The sequence below is a fragment of the Chelonia mydas genome, chromosome 5 (assembly GCF_015237465.2).
Source record: "Chelonia mydas isolate rCheMyd1 chromosome 5, rCheMyd1.pri.v2, whole genome shotgun sequence".
In the NCBI taxonomy this organism is placed as follows: Eukaryota; Metazoa; Chordata; order Testudines; family Cheloniidae; genus Chelonia; species Chelonia mydas.
This window is the reverse complement of record NC_051245.2, coordinates 59,191,292-59,214,321: the sequence shown is the minus strand read 5'-3', so window position 1 is coordinate 59,214,321 and position 23,030 is coordinate 59,191,292. Positions and strand designations below refer to the sequence as shown.

Here is a 23,030-nt window from a genome sequence, read left to right as displayed (position 1 = left end):
GGGAGGAAATTGTGCTTCTGAATGACTAAAATCAAATCCTATCTTTGCATTTTATTTTGGAAATGTTTAAGGACAAGGCCACAACAACAAAAACGGAAAAGCACTGGTTTGTAAAGAGTGTTGTGTTTCCAGTAAGCACTCATGTCAAAGCAAGGACAGTTGGGGATGGATAGAAGAGGGTTATTCTAAGGAATTATGCAAAGCCGAAAACCAATTTTCACACTGCAATTTTCCTGTTTTTTTGCTAAGTCCTGTTGTTTTTATAATTATACACAGTGATTTGATTTTTGCAGTTTGGCAACACAGAGGGCAACTTCTTCTAGAGGGCAACACAGAGGTTGTGTTTTGACCCTACTCTCTCCAAAACAGTGACATTTACAAATAAAATAGAATTTTAAATGTTTAACATTTTTTAATTGATGCACAGTCAAATGTGAGGATATTCAAATTTAGGAACGTTATTTAGATTTTAATTCAACCAGAGGTAAATCAAAGAGAGGAAAAAAGAGTCTCAGTGGCGCAGCTTAAGTGTTCATACCAGCAGCCCCGCTAGAGAACTGGGTTTCAAATCTCATTGAGGATAAAGATATCCAAGAGTTTTGATGTCTGCTAGTCCTTAAATCACAGACCCACCTCATAATCTGGCACAACTAAAAGTAACCAGGATTAGAAGAGAAGGGTTAATGCAAATGAGGCTTTATGTGCACTGTCATACCTGTGTGTGGAGGCTTGCATAGTATCTGGCCACGCTGCTCCTGGCTCAACCTGGTGCATTAATCTCTCATTAGCACTCAATTAAATGTGACCAATTTAAAAAGGAAAATGACAACAGATAAGGATGAACTGTCAGTCTTACCTTTGAGTTTCCTGGGTTTTGTCTGAATCTCAGCCCTGAAAGTTAAATTCTTCTTTGCATTTAACATACAGTTGATGAAATACGACACATTACTGCAGCTGTTTGACAAGGTCTGTGCTGTTGCTATACTGATATTGTATTTTAGTTCATGTCCGCAGACTCCTACAGAGAGAACATCCAGCACTATCATTTAACAGCAACCTTTTACCCTACATTTTAAATCCTTGTAACGCCAAAAAAGCTATTGATCTAGTGTCTGAACTCAGTATGTGCAGAAGTAGTAAATGCAAAAGCTACTAGTTTATACTTATCTCATCTCAGTGTTAAACCGCATCTACAAATGAACTCTAGAAATCAAATGTTATTTGATGTTTTTAAAACATTGATTTCACAATCTCAAATCCACAGACATTCTCATTTACGTACATCCTAATGAAATCTATTTGGGACATATCATTTACCAAAAGTAAAGAGATGATGGGCAAAAATTTTTAAAAGCACCAAAGTTCCATGGACTTTCAATGAGACTTAGGCACCAAAGTCACTCAGGAACTTCTGATAACTGGTCTTGACTGGTAAATTTGCCAACCTTTCAAACCAAACCCCTCACCTTTTAACTTCAGCTATACCATGATTTATAGACCCTGCTACCAAAGACAAGCAATTAAATGGTTAGTGTGGAATGCTAAACTAGATAAAAGACTTATCATTTAGGACAAAGTAACCCCATAATTAAAGAACAAAAACAAATGTGTATAAGCCATAAGAGAATGGACCAGATTCATCCCTGCTATGCCAGAGGAAATGGGAAGGCATAGCAGGGCTAGGGAAGGTGATGGTACCACTGCCAATGATGAGACGCGGCACCTTTACTTCTGCATGGAATTCCATAGGACCACTTGAAAGGGGTTCAAATCAGCACAGAAGCAAACAGCATACTGTGTTGCAGCTACTGTTTACAGTAATTTAGGCCAGCTTCCCCCATGGGTTTTGGGAGTAGGTTGAGAATCTGGCAAAGCTGAGTTAGGTCCCCTATTGATTGGAAAATGCCAACCTCACGCTCCACCTGGAGTCCCTACAGAAATTCAGGTAGTGGGTCTGGTGGCACTCATCCATGTACAATCCCCACCCAGTCTAGATATATGGATTCTCTCCTCTGCATGCAGAAAGCAGAGGGGAATATAGGACCTAAGACTAAATTCTTGAAGACAAGGACCATGTTTCCAGATGGATCCATAAAGCCTCGTGTATACCCAGTGCATTGTAAAAATAATGTAACATGTTTAGGAATTCAAAAATCTGGCTGGAGTAACAGAAGCAGGCAGAAGAAGGAGAGCAAAGGAAACAAAGTTTGCTGAGAAACTGAAGGTGTATACCACTTACTTATACTGTAGTTATAGTGTGGGTAGTTTACCAACCAGCTAGATATACAATCTACTTTTTTTTCAGTTGATCAGTCTGTCTCTAGCTTTTGCTGTCAGTTGGGTAGTTTTAACTCAGACTACTTTGCCTGTTTACAAAAAAATACTGTAAGCAGATATAAAATGAAAAGTTTGAAAATTAGACAGTTCACCTGTTTAAAGTTTCTTCTGCAGAAGTTGCTTTCCTTCTTTCCACTGTGGAAGTATGAGATCACACCCTTTGACAGAACAGTAAGCGGGCAATTTGACTGGTAGCTAGGACTCACTGTAGGCAAACTAGATAATACCATTTCAAAGCATTGTCTCTTAAACCTGATGCTGCTGTCAGACAATATGCATTTGAAATCATTTTTCTGGATTTGACAAGAAAAAAGAACCATAATCTAATAACAGTAGTGAACTCCCTATAAATACATCTATGGTAGAGCCTTTGATAAGTGTCCCCATCATTTAATCTTATCAGTTCCCTCCCTGCTTTTTTGTGTTGAGTTTGAAAAGACCCATCAGGGAACAAGTAATTCTTCATGTTCCATGAACACTCCTAAAATCATAAGGGCTTGATAGAGAAGATATGTTATCATCAAGCCACATGGTATCCATATGAAAAAGTTCAATCTTTAGCAGTTTAAGAGCCATTATAGATAGCATGTGCCTCACACAGAAAAGGTCTGCTTTGAGAAGGCTTAAACTAATGATTGGTAGACCACCTCAAACTGACAGATCAGAAACATTCTCAGAGGAAAATTTCAGCACATACCTTAATGTCCCCAAAATACCCATCTGTGTAACGCGATAAGACCTCATTAAAAAAATCTTTAAGTGTAAAGTAGAAAATACCAAATTACGAATAAATGGACAACTAGCGCACAGACATGATTAGAAAAATAAACAATTAAAACGTGAAATAATGTTTTACTGCAATCTGATTATATAATAGCTTTTATATTCTAAAAAGAGCTTCACAAACAAATCATTACATCATACCTTCTCTATCTTCAATGTCTTTTCAATAAAATAGATGTTGCTTCTCTGAAAAAAAGACAGGATAACTGAATAATAGTTGTCTTATTGCAGATTAGTAGTCTGACTAAAACATACCCTATTTGTAAATACAACAGCAATGTTGGTTGAATTAAATGTACCAGCTGTTAAGAGAAAAATGTGAGACCCTCCTCAAGAATTACCAATTTGAATATCTATGAAAAATTAAGAAATGCATAAAAGAAGTTCAGTTATGAGTGAGAAGAATTACTGTTCATTACTCTAACCTTCAGCTATAAACAAGGGACTGTGATGACAGATAAAATTCTTTGTGTGCGTCAGCACTCCTGAATTAACCATCTTTATAGACTGACTAGTCAATCCTTCTTTTGTTTTTAATTCTTTTGCAATCAAGATGAATCACAATTTTCAGAGGCCAATACAGCAACAACCCATCTGAAAGATTGGTGGAGTGTTTGAATGGGCGAAATTTAAATGCAGGATCCCAGATTCAGATATGCTTATCTTAATGTAGTATAGAAACAGAAAAGCATTAAATACTGACATCTTTTCCCTTTTCCTTCCCAACCAGTAATCTCTTCCACTGTAGTAGTCTACAACAGTAATTCCTACTAGCATTATTGATGAAGGAAAGAAGTATATTCCATTTTTTCCCTTCTTAACTAGTATCAAGTTTAAACAGAGAGGGATGCACAAAAAGATCTCAATACTAGTGTCTATAAGTATTTTTGGAGTAATTTAATCAGTCATTTAAAGCATAGTTGCTTACAGATACTCAAATATTTCAGTGTAACATTACTACAGTCTTGGAGCCTTAAAATTTCACATGTCCTACAAGGGATTTCCTCCCCTACTGTGTGAATTCCCTTGAATAATATGGGAATTCCTCTAAAAACAAAGGGAATTTTGCTTAAGAAGAGGTGCCATTTTAAGTTTTCAGGACTGCCCACATATGCTAATAGTGATACCTAGTGATAACACCATTTACCATAACTCACCCTGAACCACATTGGTTTACCCGGGGAAATATAAGCACTTGTGTTTTAATGAGTTGATGGGTTAAGATGATAAATGTAGTCAAGTCTAAAATTAAACCAAGACTTAACATGTAGATACCATATAATCATAGTAATAAAACAATTTATACTTTTCTATTGGCCTTTCATTGAAAAGGAGCCAAACACTCTTTACACATTAAATATATACAGCATCACTGAAATCAAGATGGGTGAGTAAGGAGGCAGCCAACTGACCACAGCACACTGGGGGGAAACAGCAGGGAAAAGGGAAATGTTTTTGCCAGTGACATGAAGGCAAACCTAAAAGCACCACATGATCTTTAACATCCATGCAAAGCAGGCGGGAAATTTTTTTTAAGGCCTCATTTTAAAGACACCCACCCACCCACACATCAAGATTCTATTTATCGACTTTATCTGAATAACTGGGACTTGCACAAGTGGTTTCAAGGTGTGTAAGTGTTTCACATCTGGTGGTGAGACCAGCCCTCATTCCAGTTTATGAACATTTTCTCACAATTTACTAAATGGGATTTCCTTAATTTCTGACACGGATATTTGTATTTAAGACTTAGCTGCAAATGCAGACATCAAGCTAGTAATTCTCATAAGTATTTGTTTTATTTCCCCCCATTAGTACATCAGAAAGATAAACAAATGACATGCTTCCTTTGTAGGACAGACCTACATTTAAGTGTCCTCAGATGGTTTGAATCAAAGCTATTTAGATTTAGACTTTGTGTTCAAGTTAGCCTATTTATTGAGCCTGTTTTCAAAACACCATGATATTAATCAGAAATATTACAACACTATATCATCCCAACTTAAATATTATGTTAAATATTATATGCCATTATGTTCCAGTACATTCAATAACATCAAGTTCAAGAGAAACCTTAAAAGCAAGCATATAGGTCAGCAAAGGCCTACAGTTCAAATTCAATTTTTGACACAGCAATTTTCAATACTGAAGACAAGGAATTGTAAATTTCCAACAAAATATATTCTTTAAACAGCATGATGGATTTGCACAGCACTTTACAAAAACAAACAATTAACTGGTATTAAATATTAAACTCACTGACTGGTACCCTGAGGATGACAGCCTTCAGAAACAGAGGGAGAAGATTACAAGAAAGTAGGCGGTTTCTCCCAATTTACAAGGGAGAATAAGACAGACTGGCCTGAGCTATGGATAGAAAGGTTACACTTAGATAAGGTCACTGTTATTTTAAATCCACTTCTCTAAGTGCCGAGTACCTCTTGGGCAAAATAAATCAGGCTTTGTTTTGAAGAAGCTGTTTCTATCTCACTGCAAATGCATGCTGTCACAGACTCTGAAAGAGAGAACCTTTGCAGGGTCCAACCCCAGTTAAATCTGCTGAATTAGTCACACTTGATATCCAGGGGGTTGTAACCCAGAACCCGGTCTGAGAGTGGGTGAATTGTGGAATTCCATCCCAGAAAAGGTAAAGAGATGATTTCTGATACCTATGTGGGGTGTACTCAGGGAGACCTAGAAATGGGACAACAGGGCAGCCTACCAAGGTATCATGACAAGGGGTACTTTTCCAATGGAGAAAGAAGGGTCTGCAAGGAAACAGCTTCTTCAAAACTTCAGGAGGAAATGAAGAATCTCCTCAGTACTGGAGATGAAAAAATCAAACAAATTTATTTTTCATCAACTTAGGTCTCATTTTACTGCAATTATTAATTCACGTAAAAGTTTTGCTTTCAGAAAAAAGGTAGATTTTCCTATTAATTTACTAGAAATATAGTATGTGTTAGGCAAGAATTAGAACATATAAAGGATTCTAAAATTACTGAATTTGCTATCCTGAATACATGTAAGGTAGGGTTAAAGCAAAGAAATGTCAGAAGATTGCACAAAAGCACCTCCTTTGTGCTACAAACCTTTATAGCCAACTTTTATTCAGATATGGTGCACTGTGTCAACTCTGGATGAGCTCATTACTGGGAAAGGGAGCAGATCAGCGTAAAGGGGATCAAACAAGCCTGGATATCCTGAATGTACCTGTTACACTGACAGTAGGTTTTCACCAATGAATGCAGATTTGGATTGACCAAAACATTCTGTGAATTCACGTCAATTTCAGCAAATTGTTTCAGTCTAAATGAAAAAAAAATGGAAGTGTTGAAAAGGTGTGTTTGAACAGTATCAGAATGAATCATTTTGATTCCCAAAGAGATGTAGGTAGCAGTCACAAAACCACAAGAGGTTGAGTGGTCACATTTTATCCCACTAGTAGTGGGATGTGAGAGATCCAGGTTCTCACTCTGGGACACTCTCTGATGAGTGCCCTGACTGCTAGCTAGGCTACTGGATAGCAATAGCTGGTGGATTGGATTCTTGCAGTTTCTCCTGCTGAGGCTGTTTCACTTTGTATAACTAATTGAATAATCATTGGACCAAGGACTTTAAGCCAGAGTTACAAAGGGATCTCACAAAAACTAGGCAACAAAATAACAGATGAAATTCAATGTTGATAAATACAAAGTAATGCACATTGGAAAACATAATCCCAACTATCCATACAAAATGATGGAGTCTAAATTAGATCTGGCCACTCAAGAAAGATCTTGCAGACGTTGTAAACAGTTCTCTGAAAACATCTGCTCAATATGCAGTGACAAAAAAAGCTAAAAGAATGCTAGGAACCAATAATAAAATAGAAAATATCATAATGCCACTATAGAAATCCATGGTACGCCCACACCTTGAGTGTGCAGTTTTGGTCACCCCATCCCAAAAACAACATATTAGAATTGGAAGGGGTACAGAGAAGGGCAACAAAAGTGGTTGGGGCATGGAACAGCTTTCAAATGGAGAGATTAAAAAGATCATTTTGGGGGGGGGGGGGGGGAAAGATGTCTAAGGGTCTATAAAATTATGAATGGTGCGGAGAAAGTAAATAGAGAAGTGTAATTTGCCTCTTTACATAACACAAGAACCAGGGTCACTCAATGAAATTAATAGGCAGCAGGTTTAAAACAAACATGAGGAAATACTTTTTCACACAACGTACAGTCAACTTGTGGAGCTTGTTGCCACAGGATTTTGAAGGCCAAAAGTATAACCGGGTTCAGAAAAGATTTAGATGAAGTCATGGAGGATATGTCCATCAACGGCTATTAGCCAAGATGATCAGGGATGCAATCTCATGCTCTGGGTGTGCCTAAACATCTGACTGCCAGACGCTGGGAGTGGACAACAGAGGATGGATCACTTGATAATTTCCGTATTCTTTTCATTCTCTTTGAAGCATCTGGCACTGCCCACTGTCAGAATACAGGATTCTGGGCTATGTGGACCATTGGTCTCACCTAGTATGGCCGTTCTTATGTTCAGGTTAGTGCCCAGCCACTGGGGTATGGAATCATTCTTATCTTCAAACTCTGGCTGGGAGAAGATTCCTGTGGTGCAGGAACTGGAGAAAAAAGTGTCATAAGGTTGCTTTCAGAGGACCAGTCTTGGCATGCTGCAGGAGGGGCTGCACTTTGTAGCATTACGGAGATTTCAGACAGGGCTGTGCTGTGCCCTTAGGCAGCTAAGGACAGGCTGCCATAATTCTGACAGGGCCACCAGGGCTGTCTAAATTATGCAGAGTGCAGCAGAGCAGCTCAAGGTCCAGGTGGTGCAAAGATGGCTTAAAGCCACTATAAGATCCACTGTCTTACAGGCACAGCCCAGACTCTCCTATCCATGTTTAGCTTTGCAGGAGAGCACCAATCATGGTAGTTCTACAGATATGCTATACAGACACACTCGAAATAAATTTTATATATAAACAGGTCTTAGAATTGGTAGTTGTACTATTCTTTGTTGCCCTGACTAAATGACAAAATAGCAAGTAGCTGTGATAGGAAATATATTGTAAGTTTAAGGAAGCAAGAAAGAAATTATCTCCATCAGGTCAAGGAAAAGCCATGAAGGCTTTCATCTCTGTATCTAAGATTTTTTTTATTCTGAAGTCTGAACCAACACCTTACGAGTATTACCACTATCCTTTTGCTGTGGCTTGCTATGGCGTGATGATGTAACTGAGTCTCAAATTCATGATTTAAAAAAAAAAAAAATCTAATGTGACCAATTAAGGGCATATTTTGCATTCTTTGCAACATCTGTACATAAGAACACTTTCACTATGCCTGTTTACTACAGCATACACTGAAATTACAATTGCTATCACATTTCATCTGCAACAAAGTTTTATTTTATTGTAAAGTATCAGAGTGTAGAAAAGTCAAAATGCTCAAAACAAACAAATCTAACCTAAGAGGACTCCTTATCCTCACTAGAACAGTTTGCTCAATATACATGCCTAATAAAAATAATCAGTCATTAATAACCACTGAACATTTGTAATAAATATCTGGTTCCAAGACCAAACCAGCCTGAGCATCATCAGTGGATTTATTGCTGAGTTCATGTCTCCATTGCATGACGGCTAAATGGAAGTTTTAATGTGCCTCAGCCAGCTGTATCAATGTAACTTATTCCCTCTAGTCAAGCAACACCAATTCCAGAAATGGCTATTATCCCCTTTTCTTTTAGTTTCTTTAACACTATACATTGCTATTAGAAAAGAACTGCAAATTGAAACATTACTAATCAGCCCACTCCTCTGACAGTTAAGATTTTAGATTATTCTTAATCTTTTAATGAATTATAATTTGTCATACTATTTCAGTAGGTATCCTTATTATAAAGCAGCATTTCTTTGTATTTTCCTTTATGGGGTGAATTCCTTTCCCAGACCTCAGCCTAAATTGAGTTGGGCGTGAAGAGTATCCATATCTTGGCAGATCCCCCATTGCCATCCCATTCTCAATTCCCCTGTGCAGGGCAGCACAGTATGGATTCCCCAAATTCTGTCCTCCTTCAGCCCTTCCTCTTATGAATCAGAATCACCAGTCTTTGTACATTTGAAGGAGGAGGCAGGATTTGCCCCTTCTGTATAATTAATTACTAAACACAGCCAATATAATACTTTATAAGGACACAATCCTAAATTAGGTTAGAGGATTAGTTTATCAGTTTAGAGGATTTATCTTGTCTAGTATTCATATATTCTTAGTACTGAGGACAAAATCCTAATATTAATGGGGCTGCAATTTTTAAGGAGGCTGGCACCCCAACTTCAAATAAGCAGCATGGAGCTACCTTAAAACTGCCATATCCTGATAGGGTAAGACCCCCAGCTACTAAAATGTCAGTTCTGTACAAGTACCACCGCAGGCTTGAGGATGTCATCACAGCATTTCATGCTTTGGAAATCCCTGCCAGTGACACAGACTTATATAGGGCTATTACAAGCCAGCATAGTTTGGAGAAGCCCCAAGTTTGTGTAACTTATGTTGGAGGCCAAACTGGGCCACAGCAGCCTTAGGAATCTGGAAAGCATAAAGGAAGCTTGGTTCCTTTTAACCCTTCCTGATTCAGCTCTGCCAACCACAGTTCTAATGTAGCTCACAATCTGAGTCAAGCTGATCATTATACAGGTATGAATGAGTGAGCACCACAATACTACAGAAAGCTAGTAGAAAGTTTAATGGCTCATTTGCATGAAAAACGTTGTCAATATCCTTTGATACAAAATCAGTAAGGACAATATGGGAAGTACTGTAAACTGGTACTGTAAATACACAAAATTTTAAAAACTAACTTTTGAGCTAAATTTTTAAATGTATTTTAAAGATATGCATTTCCCAGGATGATGATATAAGAAAAATGGATAATTGTAGTAGTAGTTTTTTCATTTTTGTTTTATTTATTTGACAGCTATTCAAAAAGTTAGTCACATGAGAACAGCAGGCATAACTGTACACCCTGGAAAAAAGTAACCAACTGTAATGTCTAAATCAGACAAATTTTAGGGTCAACGTCCTTGAAACCAGCAAGAATTCTGGCACAAAGTTCCTCATGACAGAAAATGTGCTAGAAGGGGAAAAAAGAGGGGTTGATATGGTGCAAGTGAACTCTGCTCTGCTGAGAGAGCCACAGGCATTCAGTTCAGCCTGAAAAGTTGATGGCATTGGCCACCGAGGGGTAGTGGCTAGGAGGTGCATTTATTCAGTACTTCCACACTGCAGCTTCCTTCAGTGGGACTATGGAAGCCTTGGCTCAGCACTTTAAGATGCCAGAAGGGATCAAAAGGAATATTTCTTAGGTAGCACTAGGCCAGCCTGGCGTAGGATGTGCCATGTGTACTCCTGTATCCACAAGAATGAATATCGCCAGTGTCCATGATAAACTATCACAACTGAACCAATAGAACTGATCTTAATGGTTAGAAAGATGAAAAGTAGACAGCTGAGTTGCCATTGCCATAGTTTCTAGTGTTGCCAGTAAGGGATGTACCTGTTCTCCAAAAGATTTTTTTAGGTTCTCAGATATTTCCTGAATAAACTCTGGAAGTTTCTGGAAAGTCTGTAGCTCTCCAACATAAAGATCTACTAACCAATCAGTAAGAGACCTACTTTTCAATTTACAGCCATTAATAGCTACTAATGGAAGTGAATTTAAGTGGGCTACTTCTTTAAAAGGTAAAGGAGAGGGTGAAGATAAGTTATAAACTGAACAAAAATTTAGCAACAACTTATTAAATAAAATTAACCAAAGTTCTCTTTGCTGGCTGTGGAAATCTTTTTCCACACGTTCATAGAAGTCCTTGACAGTCTCTTCTGGGTGGACAATATCCAAAAGTTCTTGTTTTACTGCTAGGGACTCCACATAATCCAGTGGCAATTTCCCATAAAAGTCCCTCTGCTGTAGGAGCAGTGGTCCTGCAAGAAAAATATAAAGCATTAATAGTAACAGCATTTTTAAGATAGCAGCTGAGCAGTGCTGCTATTTTGGGGGGAAGGGAGCAGCACCTAGGGGTTCTGTTTATAACCTCTTTTAGTACTAAATTATGTTGGCACAATTAACTAATTACATACTGACTGCCTAGTCAAGACACATTAGTAAGCAATTTCAAGTCAATTGCCTAGTTTTCTACAGAATTATATAAGCCTTGGTTTACCACCTGATATATTATATGAAAAGCAAAAATATTATTTGGAAAAGGAAAAAAATCACAATCATCTTAATTATTTTAAATTTAAGTGATAATATACTGCAAACATACAAACTAACATGCATTGTATTGGAAGTGTTGCAAATGTTAATTGTCCGGCTATACCGGAAGAAGGAAAGGAGACATATGTATATGGTTTAATCAGGACGCAACTTTATTATTTGATGTCTGGGACTACCCAGCAGATAAGTGTGCAGTGCAGCTAACTCCATGTTCATTCGATGTCCACCTGGGGGCTTCTGCCAGCCCCCACTTCTCCTTTTCCATCCTGGTCCCAGGCAAACCAATGCTGGGACATAACCATCCCCCCACCTGGAATGAGGGTTAAGGTGGGCTATAAAGGAATGGGGGGTTGGCTCCCTGCCATGCCAGTCATTGGTGTCCCGAACCCCACCCTGTTTAGCTTCTTTAACAAACACCTCCTTTAAGTTTTTTACCAAGGAGCTTCTCCCACCGGACTTGCCCTTATCAACTCCCCTGGTTCCTGAGGGATGAGTCAGTGTCACAATGCTGACCCACCCTGCCTTTGCAGCAGTGTCTGTGCCTCTCTCCTCCCAATTCTTAAATTGATATACCCCTTTCCCCAGCAAGCCAGACAACGTCTCCCTCCCCTCCCCGCACTCCGCTGATTTAAGGTACAGTGTGGTCAGTTTCATTAAGAACTTCTAGTGATCAGTTATTTGATATACTCTTGCAGAAGCTGGGCCCAAATACAGCATTAATTAGCAAAGTCCAGATTTTACCTTATGTTATTGCTGGGCTGGCTAAAGCACAAGCTGGTCAAGTAACTTTTCCCCAGGTCATGCACCAAGTCAGCTGGCAAGATGAGAATCCAGGTCCCTCTCAGCTACTAAATACTAAGTTACAATACCTGTTTTTAGCAATCTCTGCAATACAGAGGCTAGGTATTATATTAAACTGTGTTCAATTAACTTTCAACAGGCAACACGTTAGCTCTTCAGACTGTGTCAGATTCTTCCTTTTAATAATCCCTAAATGTATTACTAAAATAGTTTGTCAAATTTGTAACATTTTACAAATGTATTGATCACAAGTAAATTAAATGGTCATACCAGAAATATGTTAATGCACAACACATGGTGTTTTCAAGACTGCTTATTTAAGTTGCAAATTTGGGTTGCTATAAAATGGCATAGTTTCTTTAACATAATGTCTCTATTAGCCTATCTTTTGAAAAGGTAAATTGCAGTTTAAACTCCAATAGAAGGTTATTGTACCATGTACATAACACTAAATCTAGCCACAATAGCTAGAGTATTTTAAATTACTTAATGCTTCTTTAACTATAATACAGTTTTAATCTAACACTGATTATGTAAAGTAGCTACAATAACTTTTGCAAAGTGAAGCCTTTCTGAAGAAAAAGAGAATACCTTGTAAAAATCTGAATACTAGAGAGAGAAAGAAAAAATGAAAGTTAATGCAGAAATGCTCCAAATTACAGCTACCAAGCCTTAGTGAATCTAAGATGAATGTGTAATGCAGTTCCCACAACCATGGTGTCAAACTGGTTGACAGGCCAAAACCTAGAATCTGACAAAGGCAAAGATAAGGCTGCATGCAGTCTGTACAGTTGCCAGAAGACCTTGATGAATGCAAGCGCAAGTAGATCTCCCCGAGGACAAGAGGATCATCCACTGCCTATTCTTCACAAAGGCTCAGGAAAAATGCACATCTGTCAGTGCAATGCCATTTTCTATTGAAGAGTTGGGCTTACTATAATATTGGCTCTTGTATCACTTAGACCAGTTGAAGGGAGGCCACGTATTGGCTTGGCATGTCAGATACATGGGTGAGTAGACAAATAAAACACCTGGGAGCCACAGCATTGAAGCTCATCAAACATACCGAGGTAGAACAGCAGAAGAATGTATTGATTAAGAGATGATGTCTGCCCAACAGACACAGAAGTAGCCTTTAGGGGGCAGGAGAAGACTGTAAATACAGAAGTCTTATAATTCCAAAAACCAAACATAATTTTGTCTCTAGCTGAATTAAGTTATAAGTCATCTAAATACAGTGCATTCTTTTGCCTTATGTGGTTATGTGCAGAATGATCACTATCACAAAGATTTGGACATGGGATATAATGCATAGAGATTAGATTGACACAAAGTAGGTATGAACAGTACAAGCAACATAAATCTTTGTTTTAGCAGATGAGACATCAACTGTCTTTTTTAAAACAGTCAATTTTTTACATGAGCTTTGTTCATGAACACAGTAAGTTAATTCAGCTGGTATAGCATTTATCAAGACATGATCTAAGAATCCTGTCACTAAAGAAAAAAATTATTAAAAGCATGCATTGTAAATTGTATTGGGAGCAATGTATGCGTGTTAAACTATGGTCTCCCTCCTATTGGTATCCCTCTCCCCAAACAGCAGTTATGACAACTACAAAATGCCCTTTCTTCAGCTAGTTTGTCGGCAAACTGTATTCTTTAAAGATAATCATTTTCATAAATACTGAGCAAGTTTTCATTTAAATTTATAAACACGACCTAGAAAACTAGACTAGCAAATCTCTATAGAAATCATTGCAATATAGATTAAAACAATAAAAAAATTCTGTAGATTTGCTTGGTAACTGGGTAATCCTTATGTTCACTCTCTAAAATCTTTCAGAATATAACTCTCTAACTCATCACGGGAGTATAAAACATTTTAAACAAAGAAAAAAAATCAAACCACTCAAACCCTAAAAAGAATTTACAAGTCAAGGATATATTATATTTCACATATTTATGAGAATCTGAATAAGTGAAAAAATCATAAGGATTTTATCTATAGTGACCAAAACAGCTTTTAAAAAGTTTATTTTAAATATTTCTTTTAAAATAGTATTGCATTTTAACCATCAGCAAAGAAGGATGCTGTGAACTTCATATGGACTCATTTAACACTGGACACTTTCTTAAAACCAGCTTAGCATAAATGCACTCACCCCCATGCTGAAGTAGCAGTTTGCCAATTTCTACATGTCCGTTTGACAGTGCATCATGCAAAGGAGTCACCCCGTCCACTTGACTGAGCAGGTCTACCTCTGGACAACGCTGCAAAATTTCACGGACACACACTGTGCTACCATGGTTACAGGCTTCATGCAAAGGCGTCCAGCCAGCATAGTCTGAATTATAAATCAAGGGAAGTTTTAAAAGAGCAAAAGTAGTAGTAAACTGTTCATAATATTATAATTCTGATTCATTAAACAGCACTACTTTCTTTCTGCTAACTAGCACCACACTTACCTTTTAACATTTGAAGTTTAATCCCATTTTAAAATAATAAAAAGAAATTCATTCAAAAACACATGGAAAATTTTTAAGACTTCACCTATGACTTAATATAAAACATGGTTGGACTTTAGCTACAGGCTAGCTGTTCATAAAACCTGTGCTTTAAGTCATGACTCCATATTATTAAAACAATTAAGATTTTCTTTAAGTATTTCTAAAAGGTGAACTTTGTATTTCAAAATGAAAATACTAAAATTATTTGGTTGGTTCAGTACAGAAAATCAACATGCTTACCTTTAACATTAATGTCTGTTCCAGGGAAAGGGAGAAGCTGAATCAGTCTCTCCACTTTGTTTCTTATGCAAGCTATATGCAGGGCTGTCTCTCCTACCATAAAAAAATAATAGATTATACTAGACTAGGCAAGATAGCAACTAAAGAAAATACTCAACTAGGAGATCTGGCTGCATGCCAGAAAATTCAATAATGAGTAAGATTTTCCTTTGTCCTGTTTAAACATCTTTAAAAAAAAAAATTTTTTTTAAAACCCACAGAGCTTCTGTTCCGTCACAGATCCAGCAATGAAATTGTACTGCAAAAGGTTTAACAGTGGAATTATCACCCCCCAATTCAAGGTTTAAAGCTTCAATCACACTATAAAAGCACTGAATGATCACAGAACACCAAAAATACTGGGTTTTCAAGCAATAAAAGTTTAGCGTGCAGTTGCCGTCCCTTAAATTTATTCATGAACCTACGTTAAATGTATGATTCTTTTTACACAGCATTTATAGCTTAATTCAAATGAATGTTTCTGGCTAAGCACGAGTGCCTCTACACATTCAAGTATAATTCAGAATTTCAAATCCTTTAACAGATGGTTTGCTGTTTCTCAATAGGCTGTCTGACTTGGCTACCATAGCGCAGAGAGAGAGAGAGAGAGAGAGAGAGAGAGTCATTTAAAAAAAAAACCCACAAGGGAAAAAAAAAATCGTCCACAGAGGCAAGGTACCATTTAAAGCTGAAACAAAGGTGACAAACTGAATAGCAAGAGACTGAACTGCTATGTATAAATAAAGACACAGTTAATGAATACATGGTAAGAACTTCAGGCCTACGGTATGTATAAATTTGTTTTCAATAAGTGATTATATCTGAACAAAAGCCAGATCAAAATCTTCATGCAAGCTGACTGAAGATGCAACAGCAAACAGGTCAGAAATGAAATATATATCAGACTAATTTTCTCAATCTATACAATAGTGCCAGGACAGTGTATTTTTACAATATTTAATGCACACATTAAAGTACAACTGTCAGTTCCCCACTAGTTCTTTTCAGTGGAATTTTTATTTTTATTGAGATGCTACTTGAGATTTTGGTAGAGAGATGGAGAAGATGAAGAGTTGACCATTTTCTGCCCTATTCCTGTAGTTCATTTTGCCTTTATAAAGGCCGCATGCAATCATTCACATTAATTTTACTTACAGAAGCAGTAAAGGGAAAGGGCACCAATTTTTAAAATGCATGGCCTGGCTCTGATACTGATGAATTTTTTTTTTTTTTTAAACCCCAAAATGGGGTGAATTTTTTGTCCTTCATTGTTTGAGACATACACTACTGAATATAAAATCTTGAATGATGAGGGCTTTTTTTTTTTTTGGTGCCAATTTTACTTCAGTTCTCCCTCGAGTGTCTACATGATAGATATATTTGTATTAGAAACACTATTGGTAAGGCTCAGATTAAAAAACAAACAAAAAAACAAACAAAAAAAACCCACCCAGTTCCAGCAAGTGATTCTGGCCAGGTATAGACTTGTGTAAAGTGCATTTTATTAAATTTGTATAGTAAGTGAGGCCTGAGTGAATTATTGCAGGGCTATTTCATTCTAAGATACTTGGGTTCCAGTATAGTTAAGACTAAAAGCCAAATGCATTTCATAGTCTGGGCTCAATGCCTGGAAGAAAACCGTCCATATGCTTAACACAGCTATGCAACATAGCATACTTCTCAGTCTTTGTTCACAAAATGTCTAGGACTGAAAGAGATGAAGACTGAATTATACTTTCAAATCAGAAGACGTTGATCCTACCAAGTACAGGTTGAGGTGGATTAGCAAAGTAAGACGGGCAAGACTGGAATGAGCTCACACAAGCTATACACTCTAATATTTTTTTTTTGGGGGGGTGGGGCGGAGGGGAATAGAGAAAGCAGCTTTATTTCACCATGTATAAAATGATTTCTCTCTCAAGTAAATGTTGAAAACAACTAATATGATACACAAGGAAGTATTTCTTGGGCTTGGGACATCACTTTAGCTCAGCATTCATCAGGGCAAGTGTATCAAACCTGAAAGTACTGACTGTAACCATATGAAATTTTTAGCATAAATTAGATACACAGAATACCTTTAATATTAGTCTTGTAAAAGTGCATCTCTTCATCCAAAGGGTGGCGATTCTCTTTGGTGTTTGATACCTCAACTTCTGCTTTCATCCTTAACTTCTTTGATAATGGAGGGAATTTATTGAAGATCAGTTCACTAAAAGGAAATCAAGCAATGACAAGTATATTTTTATTAAACTAATCTTTTTGGAAAATTATTAAACATATGTACATATTTAATGTTATTACAGCATGTATATACTCCATACATATAATGTGTGTTTCCAAGTTAGAGAGTCTGAAATTTAATCTTAATTAAAAACAACGAAGAGTCCGGTGGCACCTTAAAGACTAACACCTTAAAGACTAAGCCTAAATTTGGGCATAAGCTTTCGTGGATACAGACTAACATAGCTACCCCTCTGATACTTAATCTTAATTGCATTTTAAAAACATTTGGCAAAGTACATACTTGTTTAAAGCAGTAATTATATGGGGATCAGACTTAAAAAAAATAATTCTGTGAATACTTACATTTTTCCATTATTAATGTAAAATGCTTCCCTAGGGAAATGAACGTGCATCAATATACATATAAACCGAGAGAGGAAAAAAACCTACCCAGATGTGTTACAAGTTTAAAATGGAGCTTTCTGCTAGTCACAGTAATTTGCAGACAACAACACAGGTCACATAAAGTTCAAGAAATGTGTCAGGTCAGAAGCTGTCCCCCAAAGCAGAATAAAACTGGTGATGTTATAGGTATTACTTACGGTAGATCAGGCAGCAGTTTGGCTTGGTTCTGCTTATCACCATTTAGCATCAGTAATGCCCTTTGAGACTCAGGGCAAGGCCACTGCCCTATTTTCTTTTTCTTCACTTTCTGCACTTTCCCAGTCTCATGCATACCTACTTCTCCTAAAGCAGGCAAATAGGAACAAACCTGTTGCAAAAATAATATGTTTGTTACAATTTTTATGACTGTGTTTAGGGAAAAAGAAGTACTGCTTAACTGGTCATTAGAAATTACAATTCATTTTCCCTCCATCTTTTGCTGCATTTACTCTACTTAAGACCGTCTCCAACCACAATCACATCACTACACCCATTACTTTAAAAAAGTTTAAGAATGTTTATACTGCTAAGGTGGGACTACTTAGGTAACAAGATACTACTCAACAGGAGTTCAGGTGGCAAAATTAGGCCAGAAATTAATACCACCCTGTGGAGGAGGGGGAAATCCCCTTGAGACCAAGAAAAATTTGCAAAAGGAATGAGAATTTGCCTTATTCACTGAAAAAATGTTTCCATTTACTTTACTGTGCAATTGTCATATGAAGACTTAATAATGCTGAATATCTTATATAAACATTAGTAGAGTTTTCTTTGTGTATGTGTTGATTACACATGGTAAAGCTAGCTTGTGTGTTCATTTCTTAGCTTGTTTTATCAGCTTACATATGTCTTTCCCCAGTGCTCTGCTTAAAGACTATTTATGGTGAACAATGCATAAAAAAGTTCCAATCTATCTTGAATTCTTCTATATTCATATGTAAGCTGAAGGCAACTGTTCTGTATAGAAGATGGACAGAAAGCTGGCTAGACTGTCGGGCTCAATGGGTAATGATCAATGGCTCCATGTCTAGTTGGCAGCTGGTATCAAGCGGAGTGCTCCAAGGATTGGTCCCGGGGCTGGTTTTGTTCAATATCTTCATTAATGATCTGGAGGATGGCGTGGATTGCACCCTCAGCAAGTTTGCAGATGATACTAAACTGGGAGGAGTGGTAGATACACTGGAGGGTAGGTTTCAGAGTAGCAGCCGTGTTAGTCTGTATTCGCAAAAAGAAAAAGGAGTACTAGTGGCACCTTAGAGACTAACCAATTTATTTGAGCATAAGCTTTCATGAGCTACAGCTCACTTCATCGGATGCATTCAGTGGAAAATACAGTAAGGAGATTTATATATACACAGAACATGAAAAAATGGGTGTTGTTATACACACTGTAAGGAGAGTGATCACTTAAGATGAGCTATTACCAGCAGGAGAGCGGGGGGGAGGGACCTAGACAAATTAGAGGATTGGGCCAAAAGAAATCTGATGAGGTTCAGCAAGGACAAGTGCAGAGACCTGCACTTAGGAAGGAAGAATCCCATGCACTGCTACAGACTAGGGACCGAGTGGCTAGGCAGCAGTTCTGCAGAAAAGGACCTAGGGGTTCCAGTGGACGAGAAGCGGGATATGAGTCAATGTGCCCTTGTTGCCAAGAAGGCTAACGGCATTTGGGGCTGTATAAGTAGGAGCATTGCCAGCAGATTGAGGAACGTGATCGTTCCCCTCTATTTGGCATTGGTGAGGCCTCATCTGGAGTACTGTGTCCAGTTCTGGGCCCCACGCTACAAGAAGGATGTGGAAAAATTGGAAAACGTCCAGCGGAGGACAACAAAAATGGGGGCTGGAGCACATGACTTATGAGGAGAGACTGAGGGAACTGGGATTATTTAGTCTGCAGAAGAGAAGAATGAGGGGGGATTTGACAGCTGCTTTCAACTACCTGAAAGGGGGTTCCAAAGAGGATGGATCTAGACTGTTCTCAGTGGTACCAGATGATAGAACAAGGAGTAATAGTCTCAAGTTGCAGTGGGGGAGGTTTAGGTTGGCTATTAGGAAAAACTTTTTCACTAGGAGGGTGGTGAAACACTGGAATGGGTTACCTAGGGAGGTGGTGGAATCTCCTTCCTTAGAGGTTTTAATTTTTTGGCTGGGATGATTTAGTTGGGGATTTGAAGACAGTCTTGACATTCCATACCCAAGCACCAGAAATTGTGATGTGAAGGTAGCAACTTTGACAGAAGCAGAAGATGGAACATTAACAGAAGAAAATTTAAATGGAACACTGCTGTTCTGAATCATGAAACAAAGTTGTGTTTGGGAATAATATAGTGGATAGAATTGCCTTTTTTCAGTATTTACTTTATCACACAAAATTGGGCATATTCCTACACCTGGAATTTAATATTGCAATGAAAAAAGATTATTTTTAATGTTTTTCACTTTATCTGATGGTGTAGGCTGCCACCTTAACAAGACAGTTGTCACTAAGAATTGCTTCGTAAGAAAAAAAATCATATCCATATTTGAACTATGATCTCAGATCTGTGCCAGGATAAACCCAAACCTAATATTATTTTTCATTTAAACGCTTTGGATTCTCCAAGGATGGAATGCGACACAGGCAATGCATATCTCCTCTAACTGTGGTCTAGGACAAGGAGAAGGCAAATAAGTAAAAATTATTGGTTTCCAGAATTCCATCTCATTAGTCGGTTAGTCATATTACATTCCAAAATGTAGTTCAATATCAAACAGTACAAATGCTACTTACTATTTTGTGAAGAGAAAGAGGTTTGGCAGATATAGTAATGTTCCTCCGTAAACATAAATTTTTAAAGACTGCCTCCGCAACAAACATTTGAAGCCAGAGAGATGGTATGGAACAAATGAACATTTTTAATTCCTGTGTTGAAAAGTCTAGGTTGGGGAAAAATTAAACAGACAGACAAATAAATAAAAGATAGATACATGAGCCATATCAAAGGCGGCGAAATCATAGTTCATGCCCCTGCTGGATTTCTTTCCTTATTACTGCTAATTCATAAATTAAATGATTAAAACTGCCAATTTACAAACAACATATAATCCAGTAGCTAACAAGCATAGTTTTTGTGACACCGCTCATCAGGTTTTAAAAAGTGAATCTGCTTAAAATATTAAATCAATCATTTTTAAATAAAAGACTATCTCTGATACAATCTGCATAACAGTTATGCTAAGATATTTGAAAAGGAAAGTATTTATTCAAGGAAGTTACACTAGTGATAATCTTCAAAATTTCAGATGGGACAATATAATACCATCCATATTAAAAAAAAAAAAAAAAAGTATGAAACATTAGCCAGGAAGGCATATAACAAAAGCAACACGGTGCAGTAGCAAATCCTGGATGAATGCTATGCTGTCATGATGCTGACACATATGTTAATGGTATTCAATATCAAGAACGTCCAATGATTGTAACAAAGGTGGAGATGGAGGCTGACTCCACTCCCCCAAATATGCTCAACATTGTTTATAACCAAATCTTTTATCACCTGTTTTTACAAATTTCATATTCCATATGAAGGCATTTAGAACACTTTCCCTCCTCCTCCAAATTAATAAATTAAATGCTACATTTGAATACAATGTGTATTTGGTTAAAGTAACAAGGTTTTCTGTTAAGTTCAGTATTTTGAGGATATGTCTACACGGTGATTTAAAAAAAAAAAACAAAAAACCCAGCACCGACCCTCAGAGCCCAGGTCAGCTGACTCGGGTTCATGAAGCTTGGGTTGCAGGGCTATAAAATTGCCCTATAGACGCTCAGACTTGGGCTGGAGCCTGGGTTCTGAGACCCTCTGACTTCATGGGGTCTGAGATCCTGAGCTCCAGCCCAAGCTCGAATGTCTACACTACAATTTTATAACCCACAGCCTAAGCCTCATGAGCCCAAGTCAGCCGACCTGGACCAGCTGCTACAGGTCTTTTATTGCAGTGTAAATGTACCTTCAGTTTTTGTGTAAGGGATCTTCATTAGAAGAGGGCAAGTAGATTTAGAACAGAAATGCCTTTCCTGGATTACTTCCTTTCTGGAAATGGCCTTTTCCCAGTTATGAGATTTTTGGGAAGCCTGCAGGCAGCTCAGACTTGTCTGTGAAGCTCCAGGATTTTGCCGTACTCTTTCTGCAGTGTCTCTAGAGGATTACATCCAAAGCTGTACATCCAAAGTGGAAACACTAGGGGCCGGATCCAGGATCTTTCCACTGTCAGCCAGCCAGCATCTATACTTCAAGATGCAGGGACCATGGATTCAGATGAACCATTTGATCATGCTTCTGTGATTTTGCCTCTGGCTGGGGAAGTAACTGTATTGGAGGATAGATTCTTTAGCTCTGAGTACCAGAACTGTCTCAGTCATGCTGGAGCTTCCAGGATTATTCTAACAGACTCCTGCCTGAGCTTCCTGAGAACTCTCAGGATTAATGGAATTGGAGAGTCATCTTACATCAGGTCTAGGGATCATGTGACTATAAATTTATTGGATCCCTAACTTTGTCCCCTCTGGAGCAGAACTTTTGACACCTCCCATTTTCTCTGGTTGGTTGACCCCACTTGGCTCTCGCAGATAAGAAAAATTCACAGATGCACAGCCTGCTGACACAGAGAGGTGCATCTTGCTCTCTCACCTCCGCCCCACTGCTTGTATATGTAAAACATATTTGTAGTATTGTCCGTCATGATTTTGATGGTCAGTCCTTCAAGAAGCATGAAGAAAGCTGTGCACACCCAGCATATAGTTCTTAGCTCCAAAGACATTTTCTATGTGGAGTATTTTTTCCTGAAGAGTACACATACCTTTCATTTGAAGGTCATCCAAATGGGTTCCCCATCATAGTTTGGAGGCATATGTAATGAATGTCTTTGATCGTAATGGAGTGGAGACTAGCATTCCCTAGTAGACTTTTAGAGGGTCCTTCCATCAATTTAGTGATGGCAGAAATTCTGGTGGAACATGTACTAATATATCCAGGTGAGGTCTGACTAGCATATATACAGACTTCCACAACCCTTACATGCAATGAAGATAGATTCTGGTCTCCCATGTTTAAGAAAGATGAAGTCAAACTGGAATAGGTGCAGAGAAGAGCTACTAGGATGATTAGAGGAATAAAGAACCTACAAGAGAAGACTTAAGGAGTTTGACCTTTTTTAGCCTATCAAATCAAATACTGAGGGGAGATATGATTTCTGTCTATAAATACATCAGAGGGATAAACACAGGCAAGGGAGAGGAGTTCATTTAAATTTAGGGTCAATGTTGGCATAAGAACAAATGGACATAAACTGGTCATCAATAAGTGTAGGTTTGAAATCAGAGAAGTGAT

General features: G+C 37.8%; 1 protein-coding gene across 9 annotated transcripts in view; it reads right to left on the bottom strand.

Moving 5' to 3' along the window:
• Positions 1–3,260: 3,260 nt before the first annotated feature.
• SLF1 (SMC5-SMC6 complex localization factor 1) overlaps positions 3,261–23,030 on the bottom strand; it is a 72,636-nt gene continuing 52,866 nt past the window's right edge. For 7 of the 9 annotated variants that reach the window (XM_043546231.1, XM_043546235.1, XM_043546234.1 and 4 more), the window contains 6 exons: positions 20,432–20,577; positions 17,820–17,989; positions 17,070–17,203; positions 14,953–15,045; positions 14,367–14,549; positions 5,035–11,105 (listed from right to left, as the gene is read on the bottom strand). In XM_043546231.1, coding sequence (XP_043402166.1) covers positions 10,603–11,105; positions 14,367–14,549; positions 14,953–15,045; positions 17,070–17,203; positions 17,820–17,989; positions 20,432–20,577 — 1,229 coding nt within the window. In that variant the 3' untranslated portion in view covers positions 5,035–10,602. Of the gene's footprint in view, positions 3,307–5,034; positions 11,106–14,366; positions 14,550–14,952; positions 15,046–17,069; positions 17,204–17,819; positions 17,990–20,431; positions 20,578–23,030 lie in introns of those variants that run through there. The other 2 variants (XM_043546233.1, XM_043546238.1) reach the window with 2 other exon arrangements.